Below are 19,644 nucleotides of genomic sequence, written 5' to 3' on the forward strand. Positions count from 1 at the left end.
ATCACGTTGCACCAGTTGGAAATAGGCAGAAGAAGAAAGAAGAAAGTGACAAACAGAGAGAGAGGAGACACACTCCCCAGAGGGACAATCCAAGGCAAATTCTAGCAAAAGCATAATAAGGACTGAGGGTTCTGACCGACGTGAAACACATTCTTCATTTTTCCAGCCCTTTTTCTTTTCACCAAATTTTTTTTCCAGGGTTTTGAAATCTAAGTGTAAATACTTTGAGGAGTATTTACAATAGTGGTAATGGTGGTAGGAGAGGGAGCTAACTCAGCGAGCCTTGGAAGACTAGATCTGACTGTGTGACTATTTGCACAGTTGATCTGGTGTGTATGTGCCTTTAGTGTGTCTGTGGGTAACTGCTGTGGGCGAGGCTCTGTGTGTATATGTGCATATACTGTATGAAAGTGTGTGCGTGTGTGTGTGTGTGTGTGTGTGTGTGTGTGTGTGTGTGTGTGTGTGTGTGTGTGTGTGTGTGTGTGTGTGTGTGTGTGTGTGTGTGTGTGTGTGTGTGTGCATGTGCTTTTTTGATGTGGCTTGGCTGCAGTGATGTTGGGTTGTTTGAGAACTTCCCAAGAGCAGGCTGCCAGGCCAAAGAACTGAGCGGGCAGAGACAGCCATTGTTTTGGTAAGGCATCCTGGCCATGATTGTGTGTGTGTGTGTGTGTGTGTGTGTGTGCGTGTGTGTGACAGAGAAAAATGCAAAGAAAGAAAGTGAGCTTAATTTGGAGTACTTGCTATGCTGACTAGCAGTGCATGTCCTTTTCCATTCTGGCTTTAAATGCAAAAACATGCACACACACACGCGCACACACACACACACACACGTACGTTACATTTAAACACTCCATCCTAACAACCACATTAGCTGAGAAAGTTCTCAGGGGAAAGTTATTACTAGTATGTTGCACAACAAGTCGAATCCTTTACCAAACCTCTCCCTCCATATTTGAAACCACACATCAAAATCTGATCAGCTTTCCCAAAAACTTCTCAACACTTTGGATTCTCATAGTTTGCTGCCTCACAATTGTACAAATATGATTTCAGGATTAAGCTGCCCTTGGTACAAACAAGCCAACTCAGCATTTCAACCACCAGCACCAGCTTAAGTTTACTCATAGACATTTTGAATTTATATTTGCTGTTTTTTCTCACCAGGCGACCACACAGAATTGTCCTTCAGTTAACCCCAGGAACGTCTAAATCTCCCATGCTGCTAACACACAAAAAAAATATTTCAGACTAGTTAAGAACTCCCTTAAATGTCTTTTGAACTTCAATAACTTTCGATTGGATTCTCATACCAAATATAAACACCTATTCACCAAAGCGGAGCAGTGTCTAACCCGCATTTAACCCAGGTCGAGAGCATGGGATCGCGAAGTGTGTGTGTGTGTGTGTTGTGTGTGTATGTTTCCCTGCTCATATAAACACATATAACACTAACTTTCTCTTCTCCTTAACCAAGTAACTTAAATTGTAAACCCAAGCTTTAACTGTAAATCAGCTCTTTAACTGGACAAATGTTTACTTTTGAGGATTTTGCTCAACATTCTATTTGGTTCTCACAAAATGCAAGAACCCAGCACACTGCCTCATCGAGCTTCCCTAAATAATCCCCTCAGTCTGCTGGCACAACCCTGATTGGAATCTCGACGCCGTGCCAAATTGTGGGTTGATGGGGGAAAGTGGGGTGCCCTATGCGTGTGTCTTTAAAGCTGTTTGAAGGCCATCAACATAATTCCAGAGGGGTGTCCACCTCTGACAGGCCAGGCCTCTAAAAATCTCAGTTAGTCAGAACTAAGGCTGGCACACAGATCCACAACCATGGACTTATGTCAGCTATTCAGACTCATGCTATTATTTAAGACTCACTTAAATAATAGCATATTTTTTAAGTGCATAGCTTAGCAAAATTGCAAGGAGCTATATGAACCCTTACAGGCCGGCAGCAGATCTACAATACAGAGGGTACCGATACAGGGGGTTAGATCCAGGCTCCACAAGGTTTTATCAGCTTGTCTGTGTCCTAGAGGAGACCAGCTGGAGTCTTATGTGGAGTTTTATGAGGAGATTCTGTGCAGAATTATGAGTGGGTTACAATGCCATTTGATGTTATGTGACTGTTGTGAGGTTTGTGTAGATTTTTTTAAACAGCAGCAGTGATAAGGCTTTCGCGTCAGATAAGTCCAGCTCCCCAGACACTTGAACATTATTATGTTACTGTATGTCTTTCCTGGATTGTGGCCCTCTAATAAATTTAGAGTCAATGCCTCTGCTCACTTTGGATTTGGGAAGTAGAGTATCTGATACTGTGGGTGTGCAGTGTGCTCATACGTCTGCTGGTACTATATTGTACACACTGCTATGTGATAGCTATTAAATTACTCAAGATCACTTTCCTCCAAATCACATTATCTCATCCCACCTAACTGAAAGCGATTGGAAAAAGAAAACTTTCCTGTGGTGTGGTATGGCTTGCTTCGCTCCTCCCCTGCTAGTGGTGCAGTACTTCAGCTATATGCTCTGATAGTTTTCTGGCTGCCATGCACTTGTCAGCTCAATTCAAGATTAATTTGACTGCAGATCCATCATCTGTATGTCTCAGTATGTTGAGTCAGCCTTATGGGACACATCAAACGCAAAGTGGGACACAGAGGGAACTGTATCAAGCCCAACACCACAGGGAGCCAACCAAAAGTGAAAAAAGGCATCAAATTCCTCCCTCATTTTTGTTTCCCTGACAAACTCTGTATGTGCCGATTCGGTGGAAAACAGGAGTGAGAGAGCGACGTAATAAAAGGGAAAGAACAGGGAAGATGAGTGTGGCTCAGAGACGTGCAACTGAGGGGATGGAGGGAAAGGCGCCGAGATGGAAATATCTGTGTTTACCATAGTGGGTGGATGGGCAGCATATGAGAATATGTGCGTAGGGTGATAACAGAGTCCCCTCATTTTGGCATGTTGCGTTATGATTAGATCATTAGCACTTGAAGCTGAGGCAGTTATTGTTAGGATTTATTTGTCAAGGCAATGAGCTGGCCGTTAAATGCTTTCCCTCTCCTTTGGACCCATGTGGGTGCTAGAAGAATTATCCTTCTCATCAACATATTTGCTCTGTGTCACGCATTGTATAATTTTGATGTGTTATTTTAGACAATTTTATAAGAAGTAAGCCTAATTCATTAGGCTCCAGAGTGCATCAGGTATTATGCAACAGACTGCTATCATATTGCCTCTCATTTATTGACCCCCACTGCTACCAACGATTAAACATTATGCTTTGAGCAATTCAGATAATGTAATCGTATCACAACTGAAGGAAAAAGCTTGTTAGCTTGAAGAAATATCAGTATGTTTTATTGGGGAGACTTCAGTCCAAGTGAAATAAAAGCGGCCTCCACCATGTAGAGAGACGTACACACAGACATGGGTTTGGATGGAGATGGTGAGTGGAAAACAAGGCTTTCTTTGAGCAGATTTTAATTAGCAATGTTCATAGCTTGGCTGCGTTCTTTTATGATTGGACCACTGAAAGCCTTTTTGTTTGCCTAATGAAACACATTTAGGGGTATGTTCCTGAATTAAACTGTGTTTGTGTATGTGTGTGTGCATCCATTTCATTTGCATGTATCTGTTAAATGGGTGGGTGCCCACATTCTTTTTGGCGTATTAGAGTTCCATTGGCAGGAATAAGAAGCCATAGCAGGAGACAGAGATGAAAGAAATCCCAGCGCTTTGTTTTCCCTCCTTTCCAAAATAGTTGTTTTAGGTAGGCAGCCATTGCCCATAATTGCTGAAACAGGGTCAGGTATTTGTCTGTCCTGCTTATGATTTACTATCGTGTCTGTTCCTTAGTAATCTGAAATAAGATCTGTGGTTTAGTGCAGCCCAACCTCAGACAGACCACATAAATTGTGTAATGCATAGCGTTCTGCTGCTTTCAGTGGGATCTCTTTATAAACACGTCTAACACACAGCCCTCTGTATGATCTGGGAAGCTTTGCTGAGCATGCTTGTCATATTATTTCCCATTAATCAAATGTTTAAATATATGATGATACCATATATATGGTATCATCAAGGAGGACAGGAACGTAAAAAATATAGTATTAAATAAAAGCATTCTTTAGAAGAAAATGTACAGCTCCAAATAACAAGGATTTTCAGTCATTTAGAATTAAAATGATAGTAAAAATAAAAAAATTCTAATAATGTAATGCTCTAATAATATTGTTATTGGTATTATTATTGTTATTTACAAAGAAAGCACTTTAAAGACTTGACCATGCATCCCTGTGAAATGTCGTTGAGCTGTAGTGGGTTTTGCTAGAATTCCATGCAGTCTTAACTCTGCGCTCAAATAGCAGTGGGTTACTCAGGCTATGCACGGGGGTCAAAGTGCACCTTCGATAGCTTTGTGTACTGTGAGCAAGAACAATGAGTTCTTTAGCAGAATTTATCCTGCACATGAATACCTCTGAACAGTTAATTGCTGCCATGGCAACAGAACAGAGAGGGAAAGTGACATTAGGTGAGTTGTTTGCAAGAAAGCGATCCTTCGCGGTGACAGTGTGAAAGTGTGTGTGAGAGCGTATATGTGAGCGTAGGTCAACATTTTCTCCGTATCACCACACAAGCCATTCAGTGCTGACAAAAGCACTCTTGTGCTGCAGGATTGGGGAAAGTTACTAATGCTGGCAAGATCATAATCTAAGTCACATTGCAGTGAGGCAGTGGTGGGCTTTTACCAATGGCGGTTCTAAGGGAGGGGAAGACGGGGCCCGTGCCCTCCCGTCATATTAAGCCTGGACCACACTCTGGCCCATTTAAAGGGAAATTTCACCGCTGGAAAGCTGAATATATCTTTAAATTGGGTCACTAATGTAGTAGAAACGTGAAAAGAAAATTGAAATTGGTGCCTTCTAGGCCGAGATAAGCCAGAAAATGTGTTTTTGGCTCATATGGATGAAAGACACCAAATCCCAGAATGCACTTGCTTTGCTCCTGTATGAGGCCACTCCCAAGCCACGCCTACCCTTTACAGACAGACAGTGAGACGATCAACTCAACAAGTGTGTTTTATTGTCATTTCAACCATATACACGAAAAAACGTTTCACGGTGGCTCAAGTGGTGTAAAACATGCTTTTTTTTGGCAACAGCTGATACATTATCCGCATTTCTTTCAGCGGATTGATTGATAGCTCCAGAGTGAACAGAACTGTGTCCATGGCAACGCTCTGCTATGCATGGCAACGGTGTGTTATCCTTGGCAACGGTGTGTTATCCTTAGCAGCGGTCTGTTATCAAGAAAAAACAGACCGCATTCTACATTAGAATTCAACCAAGCCATGTAATAAAAGAAGGCTAACACATAGCTACTAGCATTAGCTCTTGGGCTGTGGTATAAACATTGAGTATAAACACAGCCGTACATTTGCGTGGGATGTAGCTAGAATTGTCGGCATTTTACCGTCACAAACTCCACCAGCAGTTAGCAGTTAGTTGGATACAAATCACCTAATTTCTGCAACAGGCAGTCCGGGGTAACACAGCCCACCTCCACTAGTAGTCTTACCCGGTGACAGCAGGCTGGATTGTCCACAGCAATATTTCCACAACAACAATGTTGTTTAATGAGCAGACACTTGCAAGCTGGATCGGTGAACAGATGGCTGACTAGAATTAGCTTTCCACCGACACACTCGTTCAACGCTCCCCGCTGATGAGGTCACTTTACCGGCCACAGGAATCGAGCACCACCGCTGGTCTCCGTGCAGGCAAAGCTTGCGTAGTGTGTCGAGTATTGCGTCCGTAATAAAGTGTCCTGCATATTCTCCGATGTGTTCCAATGTATCCCGGTGGTACACATAATTGTTGTTCTAAAATTTCCGTCGGGATGAACAGTTTCTGCTCCTGCTGAGAAGCTAAGCGAGGATTCAAGATGGCTGACACTCGTTTTTCCTCGGCAATCTCCGGAAAAAGCCGACAGTCCAACCCCCTTTGGGCTATGCGGAAGTGGCTCCTAATACAGGCTGTAGTCTTTTGCCTCTGGGCAAAAAAAAACTCAGATGACGCAAAAATCGTCATTTTGCGTCATCTGAGGCTTTTTTCCAGACCCACAATAAAGAGATCTCCCCTCTCAGGGGGACATGAGGGAGGGAAGCATGGTCATTCAAAAATACTACCAGGTTTCTACTGATACAAAGTTTAATGCTAATTAGTGAAGTTTCCCTTTAACTGTGGCAAACATCTCTGAATATATTGAATATATATATACAGAGATGTGAACAGTTTGTAAAACATTCATTACATTCACTCTTGTGTGGTTTACCTCAGGCAGAGTTCGAACCCACATCTCAACATACCCGGTTGGTTGTCCTTAACCACTGGTCCATCTTCAGCACTGGTTAACACAAAGAACCAGAGACACAAAACAGATCAGACTGAAGCTGCAGAAACTTTAGCTTCATCAGCCTGCAGAAAAACTAAGTTTACAGGATAAAACCTGTTTACACTGAAACAAGTTGAAACTAGAGATGCACCGATTGACCGGCCGGTGACCGGAATTGGCCGATTTTCACGTCATCGGCCATGACCGGCGACCTGCCGGTCAGTCTGACATATGCCGATTTTGTGCCGGTGATGATTAACATCGCGCAACATCAGCACCACACGTGCACATGCAGGGTTTCCGCTATATGCATGTAGCAGCAGCAGTGCACTGCCGCTCAATCAGCTGTTTATGAAATGTCATAAAGTCGTAATAATACACGGCTCTGAAGAGGAGTCTGCTCTACTGATCTCAGGTGAACAGTCAGCCGCTCTCTCTCCCCTCTGAGGCTGAACAACTGGAACATGAAAACCGCACTCACGCGGGTCTGTGAAATATGACAGAGCAGTTTATTGGAAAATAGTGTTGGGCACACTGACTGTTTATCAGACCCCAGATGAGACAAGAAGCTAACGTTAGCGAACGCTGTGGTCCCTCTGCCTCTGACGCCCCGCTGGCCGCTGTAGGAGACGCTGTGTAAAAAAAAAAAAAAGACGCTGTTTTCCTCCGACGCGCTGTATTAACGTTACTGTTTAAAACGCTTTCCAGGTTAGTGGGGATGCATGTGTGTGTTTTGAGAAATATCTTTATACTGCATTAAGGCTGTATTTATTTTATTTTTATTTGTTATTTATATATTATTTTATTGCCATTACCTGTTTTCCCTGTTTTCATACATACAGAAGTTTAGTTTGCTAAATATATAAAAAAATAGATGGATATTGGATGTGAAAAGAAGGAAATGGTTCTTCCGTAACATTGCACTTTAAATGTGTGTTAATTTCCCACACTAGGAGTAATTTATAGTTCTATTTTATAGCGATCGATTATCTGTTCAAAAAATTTTCTATGCAAAATGTAAAATTTTCTATTAAAGAAAAGATAGAAAATAAATATTTGTGTGTGCTGTAAAGTGGTTAGAAGAAGTGAAATAGGAATTGGCTAAAATCGGTATCGGCAGGTCAAACTCAATGAAAAATCGGAAATCGGAATCGGCCTAGAAAGTTGTAATCGATGCATCTCTAGTTGAAACACTGAAACGTGTTGAAACACTGATGGTGTCTGTGAGAGTCCATTCGTCTCACAGGTCCTCAGCTCACCTGGTAGAAAGACTCACATTCTGAAGGTTGTGGGTTCAAATCCCAATTATTTTTCTCTGTGTCTTCCTTCTGAGGGTTGATCGAAGGAAAACACGTTGCGATGTGAGAACAAACCTTGTCTGAGGTAAACCATATGAGGCTGTTGTTATCTTTTGGTGTGTGTTTTAGTTGTCTGCAGGCTGTTGAACTGACTTTGCAAGTCATAGAGGAGCTGATCATCTGCACGCCTTCAGTTTAAATTGGTTTTAATGGATACAATTTGAAAGCGTTTACCTTAATTAGAAATGCATACAAGTTTTTTAAAACTTCTGTAAATGTACTTCTGTGTAATTTTAGATGGCTGTTGTAGTGCCACCATCAGGACTATTAGCACAAAAATCGTAATGATTAAGTTTGTCGGCAGAGCACTAAAACACACACATTTAAAGTGATAACAAAAGCAAAAAAAATGTTTTAAATAATGCCTGTCAAGCTAGCTAAGCTAGCTAGCTCGACCACCTAGGCTCACTTGGACTTACGTGTTGGTTTTCCTCCTCCTCAGATGATGATGATGTTGTAAATTCGCAAGTTGAAATTGACGCAATTTCTTGACGAACGGCTTTCGTGATCGCAACGGTTGAAATTTTTAGTTGTCGGTTGAAATTTTTAGTTGTCAGTTGAAATTAGTTGTTGTTTTTTTAGAGCAGACAAATGAAACCATATACAAACATTCACTCCTGTGTGCTTTACCTCAGGCGGGGTTTGAACCTGCGTATCAACATCTCCGGTCGGTGTCCTTAACCACTGGTCCATCTTCAGTACTGGTTAACACAAAGAACCAGAGACACAAAACAGATCAGACTGAAGCTGCAGAAACTTTAGCTTCATCAGCCTGCAGAAAAACTAAGTTTACAGGATAAAACCTGTTTACACTGAAACAAGTTGAAACACTGATAGGGTCTGTGAGTGATACTTCACCTCACAGGTTCTCAACTCACCTGGTGGAGAAACTGCCTCGCATTCTGAAAGGTTGTGGGTTCAAATCACATCTTTTTTCTGTGTCTTCCTTCTGTCAACCCTCAGAGGGCTGTTTCATCCCTTCACAATAAGAGACACCTGTATGAAACAGCCTTCTGAGGGTTGATCGAAGGAAAACACCAAAGACTGTGAGGCAGTTTATTACCAGCTGAGCTCTCAGGCATCTGTGAGGTGAAGTGACTCTCACAGAGAAGAATTAGACTTTGTCAGTTTGTCAGTGTGAACAGGTTACAGTGTGAACAGGTTTCAGTCTGCAGGTTGATGAAGGTGAAGTTACTGCTGCTTCAGTCTGATCTTCCTCGTCTCTGGTTCTCAGTGTTCATCGGCGCTGGAGATGGTCCAGTGGTTAAAGAAACGTTGCGATGTGAGAACAAACCTTGTCTGAGGTAAACCATGTGAGGCTGTTGTTATCTTTTGGTGTGTGTTTTAGTTGTCTGCAGGCTGTTGAACTGACTTTGCAAGTCATAGAGGAGCTGATCATCTGCACGCCTTCAGTTAAATTGGTCTTAATGGATACAATTTTAGAATTTTAATTAAAAATGCATACAAGTTTTTTAAAACCTCTTAAAACTAGTGCAGTGCCCGTTGAAAATGTGCCTGTTTGGAATGGACCGATTGCTTGGCCTGTGGTATTGCTGCTGGTAGAATTCATAAAAACCAATTTGTACCCCAAAATTACTTACAGAAGGACCCCAAACCACTTCATATGCTACTACTAACTTACTGATTTACCTGACAGAGAACGTTGCAGATTCAGAATAGAAGAAGATATCACAATGAAAATGTGGAGGTTGGGTCAGTGGGTAGAGCAGGCACTCATATAATTAGAGGTTTATGCCATTGACAAAAATGGTCCAGGGTTTGAATCCGACCTGTATGTTTTCCCCCTCTCTCTCCCCTTTCTCACCTAGCTGTCCTGTCGAATAAAGGCGAAAAAGCCCAAAAAATAATCTTTAAAAAATGAAAATGTGGAGTAATCAGACATTAGCGTCATGGACTCATGGCAGTGCGCTACCCACCTATGAGAGCTAAACAGCACATATCTGCGTTCATCAACCACCAGAACCGGACTGTGTGTGTGTGTGCAGAGAGAGGAGAGAGAGAGAGAAAGTGAAGAGAGAGAGAGAGAGAGAGAGACGGTGTTGTCTCGTATCCTATGATCATTAACGAATTTAACGTTTCAGCAGAGGTGTTTATTTCCATACAGGTTTAGTGGCTTGACAGTTAATGGTGAAGTATGGATTTGATTTGCGGGGGTATTTTGGCAACAGTAATGAGCTCATATTGGTGCTACATGAAATGTTATTACAATTCATCCTGAAGGGGTCCTGCGTGTCTGTAAGAAATGTTGAGACATTTCACTCAAAACCACAAATGTCTACCTCATAGTGGTGCTAAAGGAAAAGTCAGGGGATTACCAAAAGTCATTAGAACACAACGTCTGGGAACTATGAATGGCCGTACAAACTTGTATGCCAATCCATCAGATGTTTAGATATTTCTCTGGATAAATGGGAATCACCAAAGCCGTCAGGATTTATCCTTTTGGCGCCATGGATATCTGCACTAAATTTCATGGCAATCCATCCAATTCAGGGAAATGTCAACCTCAACAACAAAAAACAGTAAAACTGATGCCAGTAGAAACACATTAAAGAAATGAAAAGTTATCAGATAGAAGTGATCAAATCTGTTCATTTACATACATTAGTTCAGTGTTTTTTTACAATGAATTTCAGTAATTACAAGCTCAGAGACATTCAGAGACAAATAGAAAAGAGATGGCAAAAGAAAGCTTCCACTGCAGAGCCTCTGTCCACTGTGCACACATGCTGTGCAGCTTCGCTCAGCGAGGGTTCGGCATCCATTCTGCATGTGGTCTGAATGACTTTATAGCCTTTGTCTGTATTCATTGAGAGAAGGGCAAAATGGCTGAGGTGTGAGATGAGAAGTGACAAGGGACATACAGGTTTGCCTACATTGGCTTTGAAGGATTTTTCTTCCAAGACGACAGGGCAGCCTGGCAGGTGCTGAAGCACTGTCTGGCTCCTATGTATGCACTATGTGCTTCTCTATGAGAGGGAAAGCCAAGTGTACTATCAAAATAGACCAAGAGTCCTTAGAGGAAGTTGAGGAATTTAAAGTTTTAGGTATTATTCTGGATTCCCAACTCAAATTAAACCAAAAACACATTAACAAACTTTGTAAGACTGTCTGGACAAACCTGAACTGTTTCAGAATGATGAAGGCATCACAAACCTGTCAAGGCAGCTTTACTGTTTTTTCATGCCATGATACTCTCTCACTTATCCTACTGTGCTACTGTATGGGGCCAAGCCTCCCATACAACAGTCAAACCCATCATATCATTATAGAAACAGGCACTGAAAATAATGGATCAGAAACAATGTGGCACCACTGTTTGTACAGAAATACAAGCTTTTACATTTTGATAGCTTTATTAAGTTCTCTTTTCTTAAACTGACTTTTAAATGCTCAAATAATAATCTATCTCCAGCCGTACTCTGTCCTTTTGTGACAAAAACAAATTCAAGGAGAGTGGCCACTAGGGGAGCAGTGGGTGGCAACTGCATAGCAGAGGGGCGCAAAACCACTTTCGGCCAGTCATGTTTTTCAGTGATAGGGACCCATTTTTGGAATGATTTACCAACTGAAATAAAAACAGAGACCAAAATGAAAACATTTAATAGAAAGGTGAAACGCTGGCTGAAAGAAAACCAAACATGTAGCCACTGAGTCAGGTCCATAAATGCAGTAGCAGGTGCACGTACACACACACATGCACACACTCTGTTGTCCCTGTTGTGATGTATTGTCTGTGCTAGATACCTGGCTGTTTCACCCCCCGGGGACGGGTCTGGGTATGGGATAAACACGAAGCGGCCCAGGGCTGGTAAGGTCTGGGTGCTTGGCATTTGTGTTGTTACTGGGGTCTGGGTAATGGGGTCATGAATCTGTAAATGTTGATGTAATATATTAGTATACAGTGCCCAGGTAACCCCTCGCTTTTTAGAAATCAGGGGTTGGGCTAGAAACCTTGGGTACACATATTGTTATGGTTTTGACTGTGATAATTATGTATGTAATAATGTGCGCTGCATTGTCCCTGACAAATAAACTAATAAATAAAATAAACCTTCCTGGTTGTGCTATAGGTTAAAAACTTAATTGGTTGTGTGTGTTTTGGATCATATGGCTTCAAGGTCACAATATAGACTCGGTTCTATACGGAAAAACAATCAATCTCTGATTTCTTAAACCGTAATCAACACCAGGGAAATGAAAGAGAAAATAAAATTCTGATGAGAGGATAATCGACCGGGATATCCTGAGTGAGCCTCCAAGGGGATTGCATCATCACAGTGTGCCTGCTGTGATGATGTTATCAGGGACAGCTGCATGGGGCGGAGCCAGGGGTTGAGGCTCTCAGGGAGCCAAGAGAGAGCCAGTTGCCAGCAGATCCCCTTCGCTTAGACCCACCTGCTTCGCATGTCCTTTTTTTTCTCCTTTTAAACCCCTCAAAGGGATTCCCTGAGTCCTCTTCTATGTCCACTGGCCCCCGTGTCTTTGAAGTCATGATCCTATGTGTTTTCATGACATTGAAGTCATTATCCTATGGTCATGTTGTGTCATGTGTTTGATCCAAAAGTTTGTTTGAAGTTTTACAGGGAATTCTAAATGTAAACTATTGGGCACAGGCCAAACATATTAGACATATAAACCAAGGCAATTATTAACAACCCAATAATGATCCAAACCAATCAACCCTGTAGTCTATTTATAATTCTGATTTTCTCAAATACACAGTTTATGGAAACATAAACAGAGACATTAGCATCAGTGATTGGAAGTAGCTGGCATACACAGGGCAGTGCTACTAATTTAATTAAAAGCCCTTGAAGAAGAAGCCCAGTCTAACTTAATACCATCAATTACGGGTTGCTCTGACCAAAATCCCACACCCCATTTGTGTGATTCATACAGGAAAATATGCCTCTTTGTCTTCGAGGTCAACCAGCTCTTTGGAGAAGCTGGCATAGGGTCAGGAAACAGTAGTTGAGGGTGTAGGAGTGGGAACGAAGGCAGTAAGGCCAGGGGGTTGTTCTACCAGATAAGCCATAGCATGAGGTCATTTTGAATGAGAACTCATGCATTTTCATCTCAGCTTATGGCAACGTCTTTATAGTGCAACAGCTGGTCTTATGAGGAATGTGTTGTTGTAACATTAGAGAATATGCCACAAGAAGAAAATGCTTCCCAGTTTTATATAGACAGAAAAGCTTTTCTTTGAAATATTTATTGTAAACTGTGATCATAGTCTGGGCGCTTTGATTTTATGCCCACTGTGATTCTGTAAAAGGTTGATCTAATATTAAAATGTACTCTTTATTTGTCGCTTTGTTGCCTTTGTTTTTTAAGTTGGTGTTCAGAGAACTTGGATTTATGATACCTGTCAAGAATATGGATTCTGTCTGTTTTGAGAGAGGGATGAAATAGAATTTTGGCAATGAAAGCCATCTTATTACGAGACATTTATTTTTATATCAGTTTGGAAAAGAGGATAGAATGTTCCAGGCAAGGTAGCAGCGATCCCAGCTGGCATGAATCTGTAACTTTTTAAAAGGATTTCACTTTAATTTCCAAGGTCACAATAGTCTTTTATTCACACCTGTGGGAACGTTTACAAAGTCTGTGATGCAATAAAAGTCTCCATCCAACTGAATAATTCTCTCAGATCTGACCGGTCTCTCATCGAAGCATTAGACTTGACAGGACACTCTCAGACCTTCTGTCCTCTTTCTGAAGTAAAGCACTCTCCTGGACAAGAACATATGAATTACTCATGCAAGGTCCTGTCAGACCTCTGCATCACAATGCCCAAAAAATGACGTGACATTGTGCCAATTTGGCAATTGAGTTAGGTGCAAGTGGATGCATCACCACACTGTCATTCATCCATGTCACTGTTCAGTAATCAAAGTAACAGCATGAACCATTGTGTACGATTTTATCGATCCTGTTGTATCAAAGCCTTATGTGAACTGTTATTTTTGTGGCATCTTACATAAAGTACATAAATAAAAGCGATGGCAGATTTAAGCTTTGGTTTTGAGTGGCAGGGTGCACCCCGGTTGTCTGTGCTCTCCTCAATCCAACCCTCCCTGCAGTGTGTCTCCAACAGAGCTCACCATGGAGACTAAAATGCTTTTTGGCTCACGTTGAGAGGAGATCTATGTATGTGTGCAAGTACGTATGAGTCATTATTAGAGATGCTTTATCATTTCATAATGAAATGGAAACAGCATGTGTGTTAGATTAGGTGAGCGAAGAAGGTCGCGTAATACTTGGGCATCATTTTGTGTAATCCTCTGTTTGTGGCAATACCAGCAGAGAGATCCTTCAATTAGGCATTTTTGATTTATATTTTTGTTCCTACAGTGTTTGACTTACCTAAAAGTTACCCACAAGTTTTTATTCCGTTTGGCTACATGTACAGTATATAAACCTTTGCTTAATACGCCTTGTGATTTTTTTTACATCACATACTCTGTGCTCCAGCAATGTTCCTCTGTGAGCCTGGCTCTTTGATAGAGAATATTATTACATTTTGATTATTCCACACTGTTACCACAGCAATATTGCAAAGCTGAGTATCATCAAATGTGTCCCGGGCTGGAATGGAAGAAATATTACATTTCCTGTTTTTAATTTTGAGCGAAAAGTTGAACTGGGACATTGGCAGCCCAGTAGAGGAGATTAAAATGTGTGTGACTTCACTTTTTTATCTGTGAAAAAGATTTGGAGAAAATTAGGCAGGAAGTATGCGGCTTTCCCTGAAACCTAATGTTTCCTCTGGGAACTGCAGCATTGTTACACTGTTTATCAACTTCATGGACTACATTTCCACTAAGTATTGTGATTTCTGCAAAAACCGAGTTTAGTTTTAGGCATAATAATCCATTTCACTGAGACATTCGTGTTTTCCAGCAACATTTAACCTTAGCTGAATGTTTTGAGTTTTTGGCAGAGAGAATTTCTGTACTACAGGAGATGATAAACCCACAGTACAAATATCAGTCCCTCTATGTGTTTTCTTATTAGCAATCGTTTATACTAAGAGCTGAGAAAAAAGGCACTTATGTTACTACTCCTGAACGATAATAGAATATGATGCACAACAGAAGGTTTGTCGAAGATTGCCCACGTAATGGGCCAATGTCCATGTCTAAACCAGTTGAGTCTTATTCTGATCTATTTATTTTTGTTCTGTCCCCAAGGTCAGAGTCAGGGATCTCCAAATTTACCCATCGTCTGTCCCTCAAAGAGCGTGTGGCCAAAGCAGAGAAGACTTCCACGGACAGACCTCCCTCCTACAGGAGACGATCTCTTAGCGTGGACTGGTAAGCCCAAAGACCATCTCTTAATCTGCTTTAAAAGGTTGTGATAGTGTATGTGGCCTTCACTACTTCAGACATGTGACGATTATGAAATAAGACTTCATAAACTGGTATCAGAAAAAGGATTTTGAGCAGAATTGTTCATTGAAATCCGAAAAGTAACACCTAACAAGAGAGACAACTGCATCTGGGCCTTGATATAATGTGTCTGTGTACAAAGTCAAGGCTGAGGTTGATGAGGATTGGATGGCTGGTGTTATGGGTGGGGACAGAGAGTGGGCGGAGTGGTGATAGGGTCCTGCTTTGTCTCTGCGTCTGGGTTTCGTTGAAGAGCGCCAAACAGCTTCAGTGGCGCCGGCTCATCTTGCTCTTGTAAAGCTCCAGTCCTCAGGCAGCCGATGAAAGGAGTTTGAAAGCTTTCCATCGCGAGTCTGCCTTCCCGTCCACACCCATGGGACTCCTTCCCAGTCTCCCCTCTTGTTGCACGGCCTCCACTCATTTATATACCCATCCATCCTGCCTTCTGTCCATCTGGCATCCCCCCTGAGCTTCCTGCTATGTATTCTTGGCTCTTCCTTTATATTTCTCTCAGCATATGGGAAAATAGCCCCAGATTAAAGCTGATCTTAAACTTCCTTTGCACTTCATTTTGTCATGTAAAAAATGTCTCGGGTATAAACAGTTTGCAGGTTTCTAATTGTTGTGCAGGGACCACAGTAGCTATCAAGTAGAGTTACTGCAGTTTGTGGAGTTACAGGTGTGGGATTCTCTGAGGTCCTATCGAATGATGCTTGGGCCCGGTGTGAGGTCTTACGAGGTCTTTTGTCGGCCTTATGAGACCTACTGTGTGGTCTCGGACTGAAGTTGCGATGTGTGGTCCGCCAGTAGAACTGTGGTGTTAAGTGTACGAGCGTTGGAGTATATGTGCAGTGTGAGGTCCTTTACTTTAACAGGTTTGTGTTTTTCTCCCATGATGCTGGAGAGGGGACCTGGCCTTTAAAGTTCACGCCCTGATTGATGTAGTCTGGTTTTAATGAAACACAGTGGGTAGATTGGACATGCTCATTTACGAGAGGGATGGGGGGGCTCGGCTACAGCTGGATTCCGACTTTCTCCGGGGCGAGCCGCCGTTACAGGAGTGTGACTGGTCTTTTGTGACATAATAAACAAGGGACCCCAGGAGGAGAGATTCAAGGTTGAGGGCTGAGTCATGCTACTGGGAGGTGAAACAAGGTCCTGACAAGACCAGCACGGCTCCTCTGGAATGCACAGTCATCAACGCGGTCAGAAGGAAAACACGTGTGCTAGTAGCATCTACCGAAAACATCCCATGAATCATTTGCATTTCTGGAATTGTTCGACATTTATAGCACTTCCAGTAGTCTGTCCGAGCAATCTGTCTTATTGTTTTGCTAACAAGTAATTGTTATCACAGAGCAATATCTTTCTAAGTAGTGTACTCAATCAAATAATATATTGTGTTGGAATGTGTTTTTTAAATGCCATGTGTACAAGTAAAAAATCGTTTCTATTATGTGACTCATTCAAGGAGCGTTTTGTATATATTATGTGCTGAGATATTAGAGTACAGCTCAGACATATCTACAGTAAATAGTTACCTGTTGTCTAGGAACCGTTGATGCCTGGAATGTCTTTTCCTCCAGTGAAAGGGAAATGTGGAAATGTAGCGTTACCCACTAATATGCGCTTTAAAATGAAGGTTTAATTATGTTTATCTGTGCACTGCACCCCTCCTTTCACTCTTTAAATCAAAACCTTTAAGAGTAAAGTGACACAAAGATCATATTAAATGCCATGCTGGAAACCTACCAGCAGCCCTCCGCAGTAAAGGAGTCTCAGGTGGCTTAACACTTTACTATCTATTTAGTGGACCATTGCCGTTTATGTCGATTGAAGTCAGATACCCAAACAAACTGTGACTATTAATGGAATTCTTAGCCAAGGCAGCCCATATACAAGCTTGAAACAGCAGTCGTTTTGTAGCTTTATCAAAGTCCGTCAGGGCTGGCAGGGTCTTGGGAAAATGCGATAATAAAAGATAATGGGAGTGTTATTGTTATTGGTAATCATAGTAAATGGCCTCTAGGATATGGGTGGAGTATAGAGTAGAAGAAGGTGGTGAGAAGGAGTAGTAAAGGGGAAACCAGAGGCTATTTGCTGCCTGTTAAGATTGTTGAAAAAATATTGATAGATTTTTCTTTTTTTCTCCAGGAAACCATTCGTATGAATAATCACAATCTGTGACGTCTTTGGGTAAAAATGGCCTTGTGAGATTTCTATTCTATAATTCTGAATAAAAAGCAGTTTTTTACTTCTGGTTTTCTAAAAGCCATTTGAGAACCTATTTGATTTTACCTCAGCCTGCTGCTGAAACTGCATGTCACTAAGGGCATTATTTAAATTATGAGAACATTAAGTTCAACATCTAAACTAAACTCAGCCTAACATAGGTCTGTCTCCTGTCGCGTATATTTGCTGCCTTGTTTCCTGTGCATGACGTGGACATCCAGTACAGTCAATACTGGGGCTATAAAGGGACACTGGTTCTGTTCCAATGCAGAGTCAGTAAATAAGTCTTTATTTCCATATCCTCTCTTGGTGACAGAAAGGCAGTTCCAGCCCTTTGCCAAAACCCCTGAGTACAATGGAGAGGCAGCCATGTATGTCGGCCAAGCAGTTTTTATTTCCCATAACAGTTCCCCCGCAGTACGCCTGGAGAGGAAACTCTATACATAAGTACTTAAACATCAACTTGAACTGTAGCATTCTTTACTCAAACCAAATCCACTTCATAAATAAGTTGAAATCTGAAGTTGGTACCACACCAGTAAGTGTTTGATTGTGATGTGTGTGGTTATGCAGTATGTGCTGGAGGGTTTAAACCCTCTCCATCCCCTTCTCTGCCTGGTGCCACCCTGTCTTCAGGGATAACTCGGAGCTGACAGCACTCTTAGGATAACGTCCTAATTTCGATGCCAGGAGAGAAGCCAGCCTCCCCTTCCTGTAGTCGATATATTAACACACACCCAAACACACACACACACACACACACACACACACAAACTCATGTTCGAATGTCTGATTTTCTCCTTGATATTCATGCTCACACACATACATGAGAAAACGCACATTGTAATAGTTAGCACTGTTTAGAGTTGGGTAAGGGGGTTACCAAGTGCTAATCCTTATGAATGGTGCACAAAGGGAATAAAAAAGAACAGAGACATTACCAAAGTCTTAGTGGAAAAAGGAGGGTGATGCTCAAGGGGCCTGGGTGTAAAGTGGTTTTGGACAGTGTGCCACTTGCCTCATTTGGTTCTAATTTGATATTATATTCCCCACTCTTTCTTTTTCATCCTCTCTGTAGATTTTTCTTATTTCTTCTGTGGCTGAGAGCTGTCAGCTCAAACAAGAGGGACAAATGAGGAGGTTATAGATCCCTATAATTTTTCTTTTTTTTAGAAATTCTGCTCAGCAAACAATGTTAAAGATCACGACAGAAGGAAACTGATCCCTGCTTGTGCTGGAATGTTGAGCATTTTACTTTCTGGCTGCATTTAAATAACATAATTCTTAGAATATATTTAACACTAAAAAGCTTTAACACACATATAGTTCAAGATGATCTATAAACTTGATGCAATATTGGGCTAGAAAGTATTTTTATCCTGTTTTACTGAATATACATTAGAAATATCAGTTATACACCCACCACATGTAGGAAGGTAGGCTATTAGAAACCAGAATCTTTTGTCCTTCAGTCAATAAGGACATGACATGACAACTGACCAAACTCTGCTGATGAAGATCATGTAACCACCTTGTGGTGAGATTGTTTTCTGAACCATTTTAAAGGTGCTGTAGGTAGGATTGCGAAGATCCAGGACTTAGCCAAAAAATGTGAACATCGACAACTTCTCAGTCCCTCCCCCGTTTCCGCTAAAGCCCAAAACGTTCTCCTAAGCCCCTCCCCCCACAAGGGAGAATGAATGTGTGTGCATGAGCAGTGATTGCCCTGATTTGTGCATCTGAACAGGGAGCTGTGGATTTTTGCAAATTGCACTACAGGCTGTAGGTGGTGCCAGAGGAGCCAGATTTATTTTTAAATTACCTGCTTCATGTAGTTCTACTGGAACATAGGGTCAGTTTCAGCAAATATGACAGAAAGTTAGTTTTATAAGTCTTACCAACTGCACCTTTAAGTGCCTACATGACGAAGACACCAATAGAAACAACTTTAGTTTTTATTGACAAACCCTTGAGGATATGAGGAAAAAAAAATTTTGTTTGTTTCAGATGTCCCGTTAACATCAACTGCTTCTAGGCCTGTAATATTAATTTGTTGAGACCGAGTTGTTGCCAAGATGCCACTCTATAGATTCCAGTGCACGCGAGGGAGCAGAATTTCTGCTTATCTCTCTGCTTTTGGATAGACCCTGGGCTATTCTTTCTTACACACACACACACACACACACACACACACACACACACACACACACACACACACACACACACACACATAAACC

General features: G+C 41.7%; 1 protein-coding gene across 3 annotated transcripts in view; it reads left to right on the forward strand.

The window, feature by feature from the left end:
* The window catches only part of ankfn1b (ankyrin repeat and fibronectin type III domain containing 1b), a 146,159-nt gene that overhangs the window by 96,293 nt on the left and 30,222 nt on the right, over nucleotides 1–19,644 (forward strand). For all 3 annotated transcript variants that reach the window (XM_028568531.1, XM_028568532.1, XM_028568530.1), the window contains one exon: nucleotides 14,978–15,100. In XM_028568531.1, the coding sequence (XP_028424332.1) occupies nucleotides 14,978–15,100 (123 nt within the window). The remainder of the gene's footprint in view (nucleotides 1–14,977; nucleotides 15,101–19,644) is intronic.

This window comes from Perca flavescens, chromosome 21 (assembly GCF_004354835.1).
Source record: "Perca flavescens isolate YP-PL-M2 chromosome 21, PFLA_1.0, whole genome shotgun sequence".
Classification (NCBI taxonomy): domain Eukaryota; kingdom Metazoa; phylum Chordata; class Actinopteri; order Perciformes; family Percidae; genus Perca; species Perca flavescens.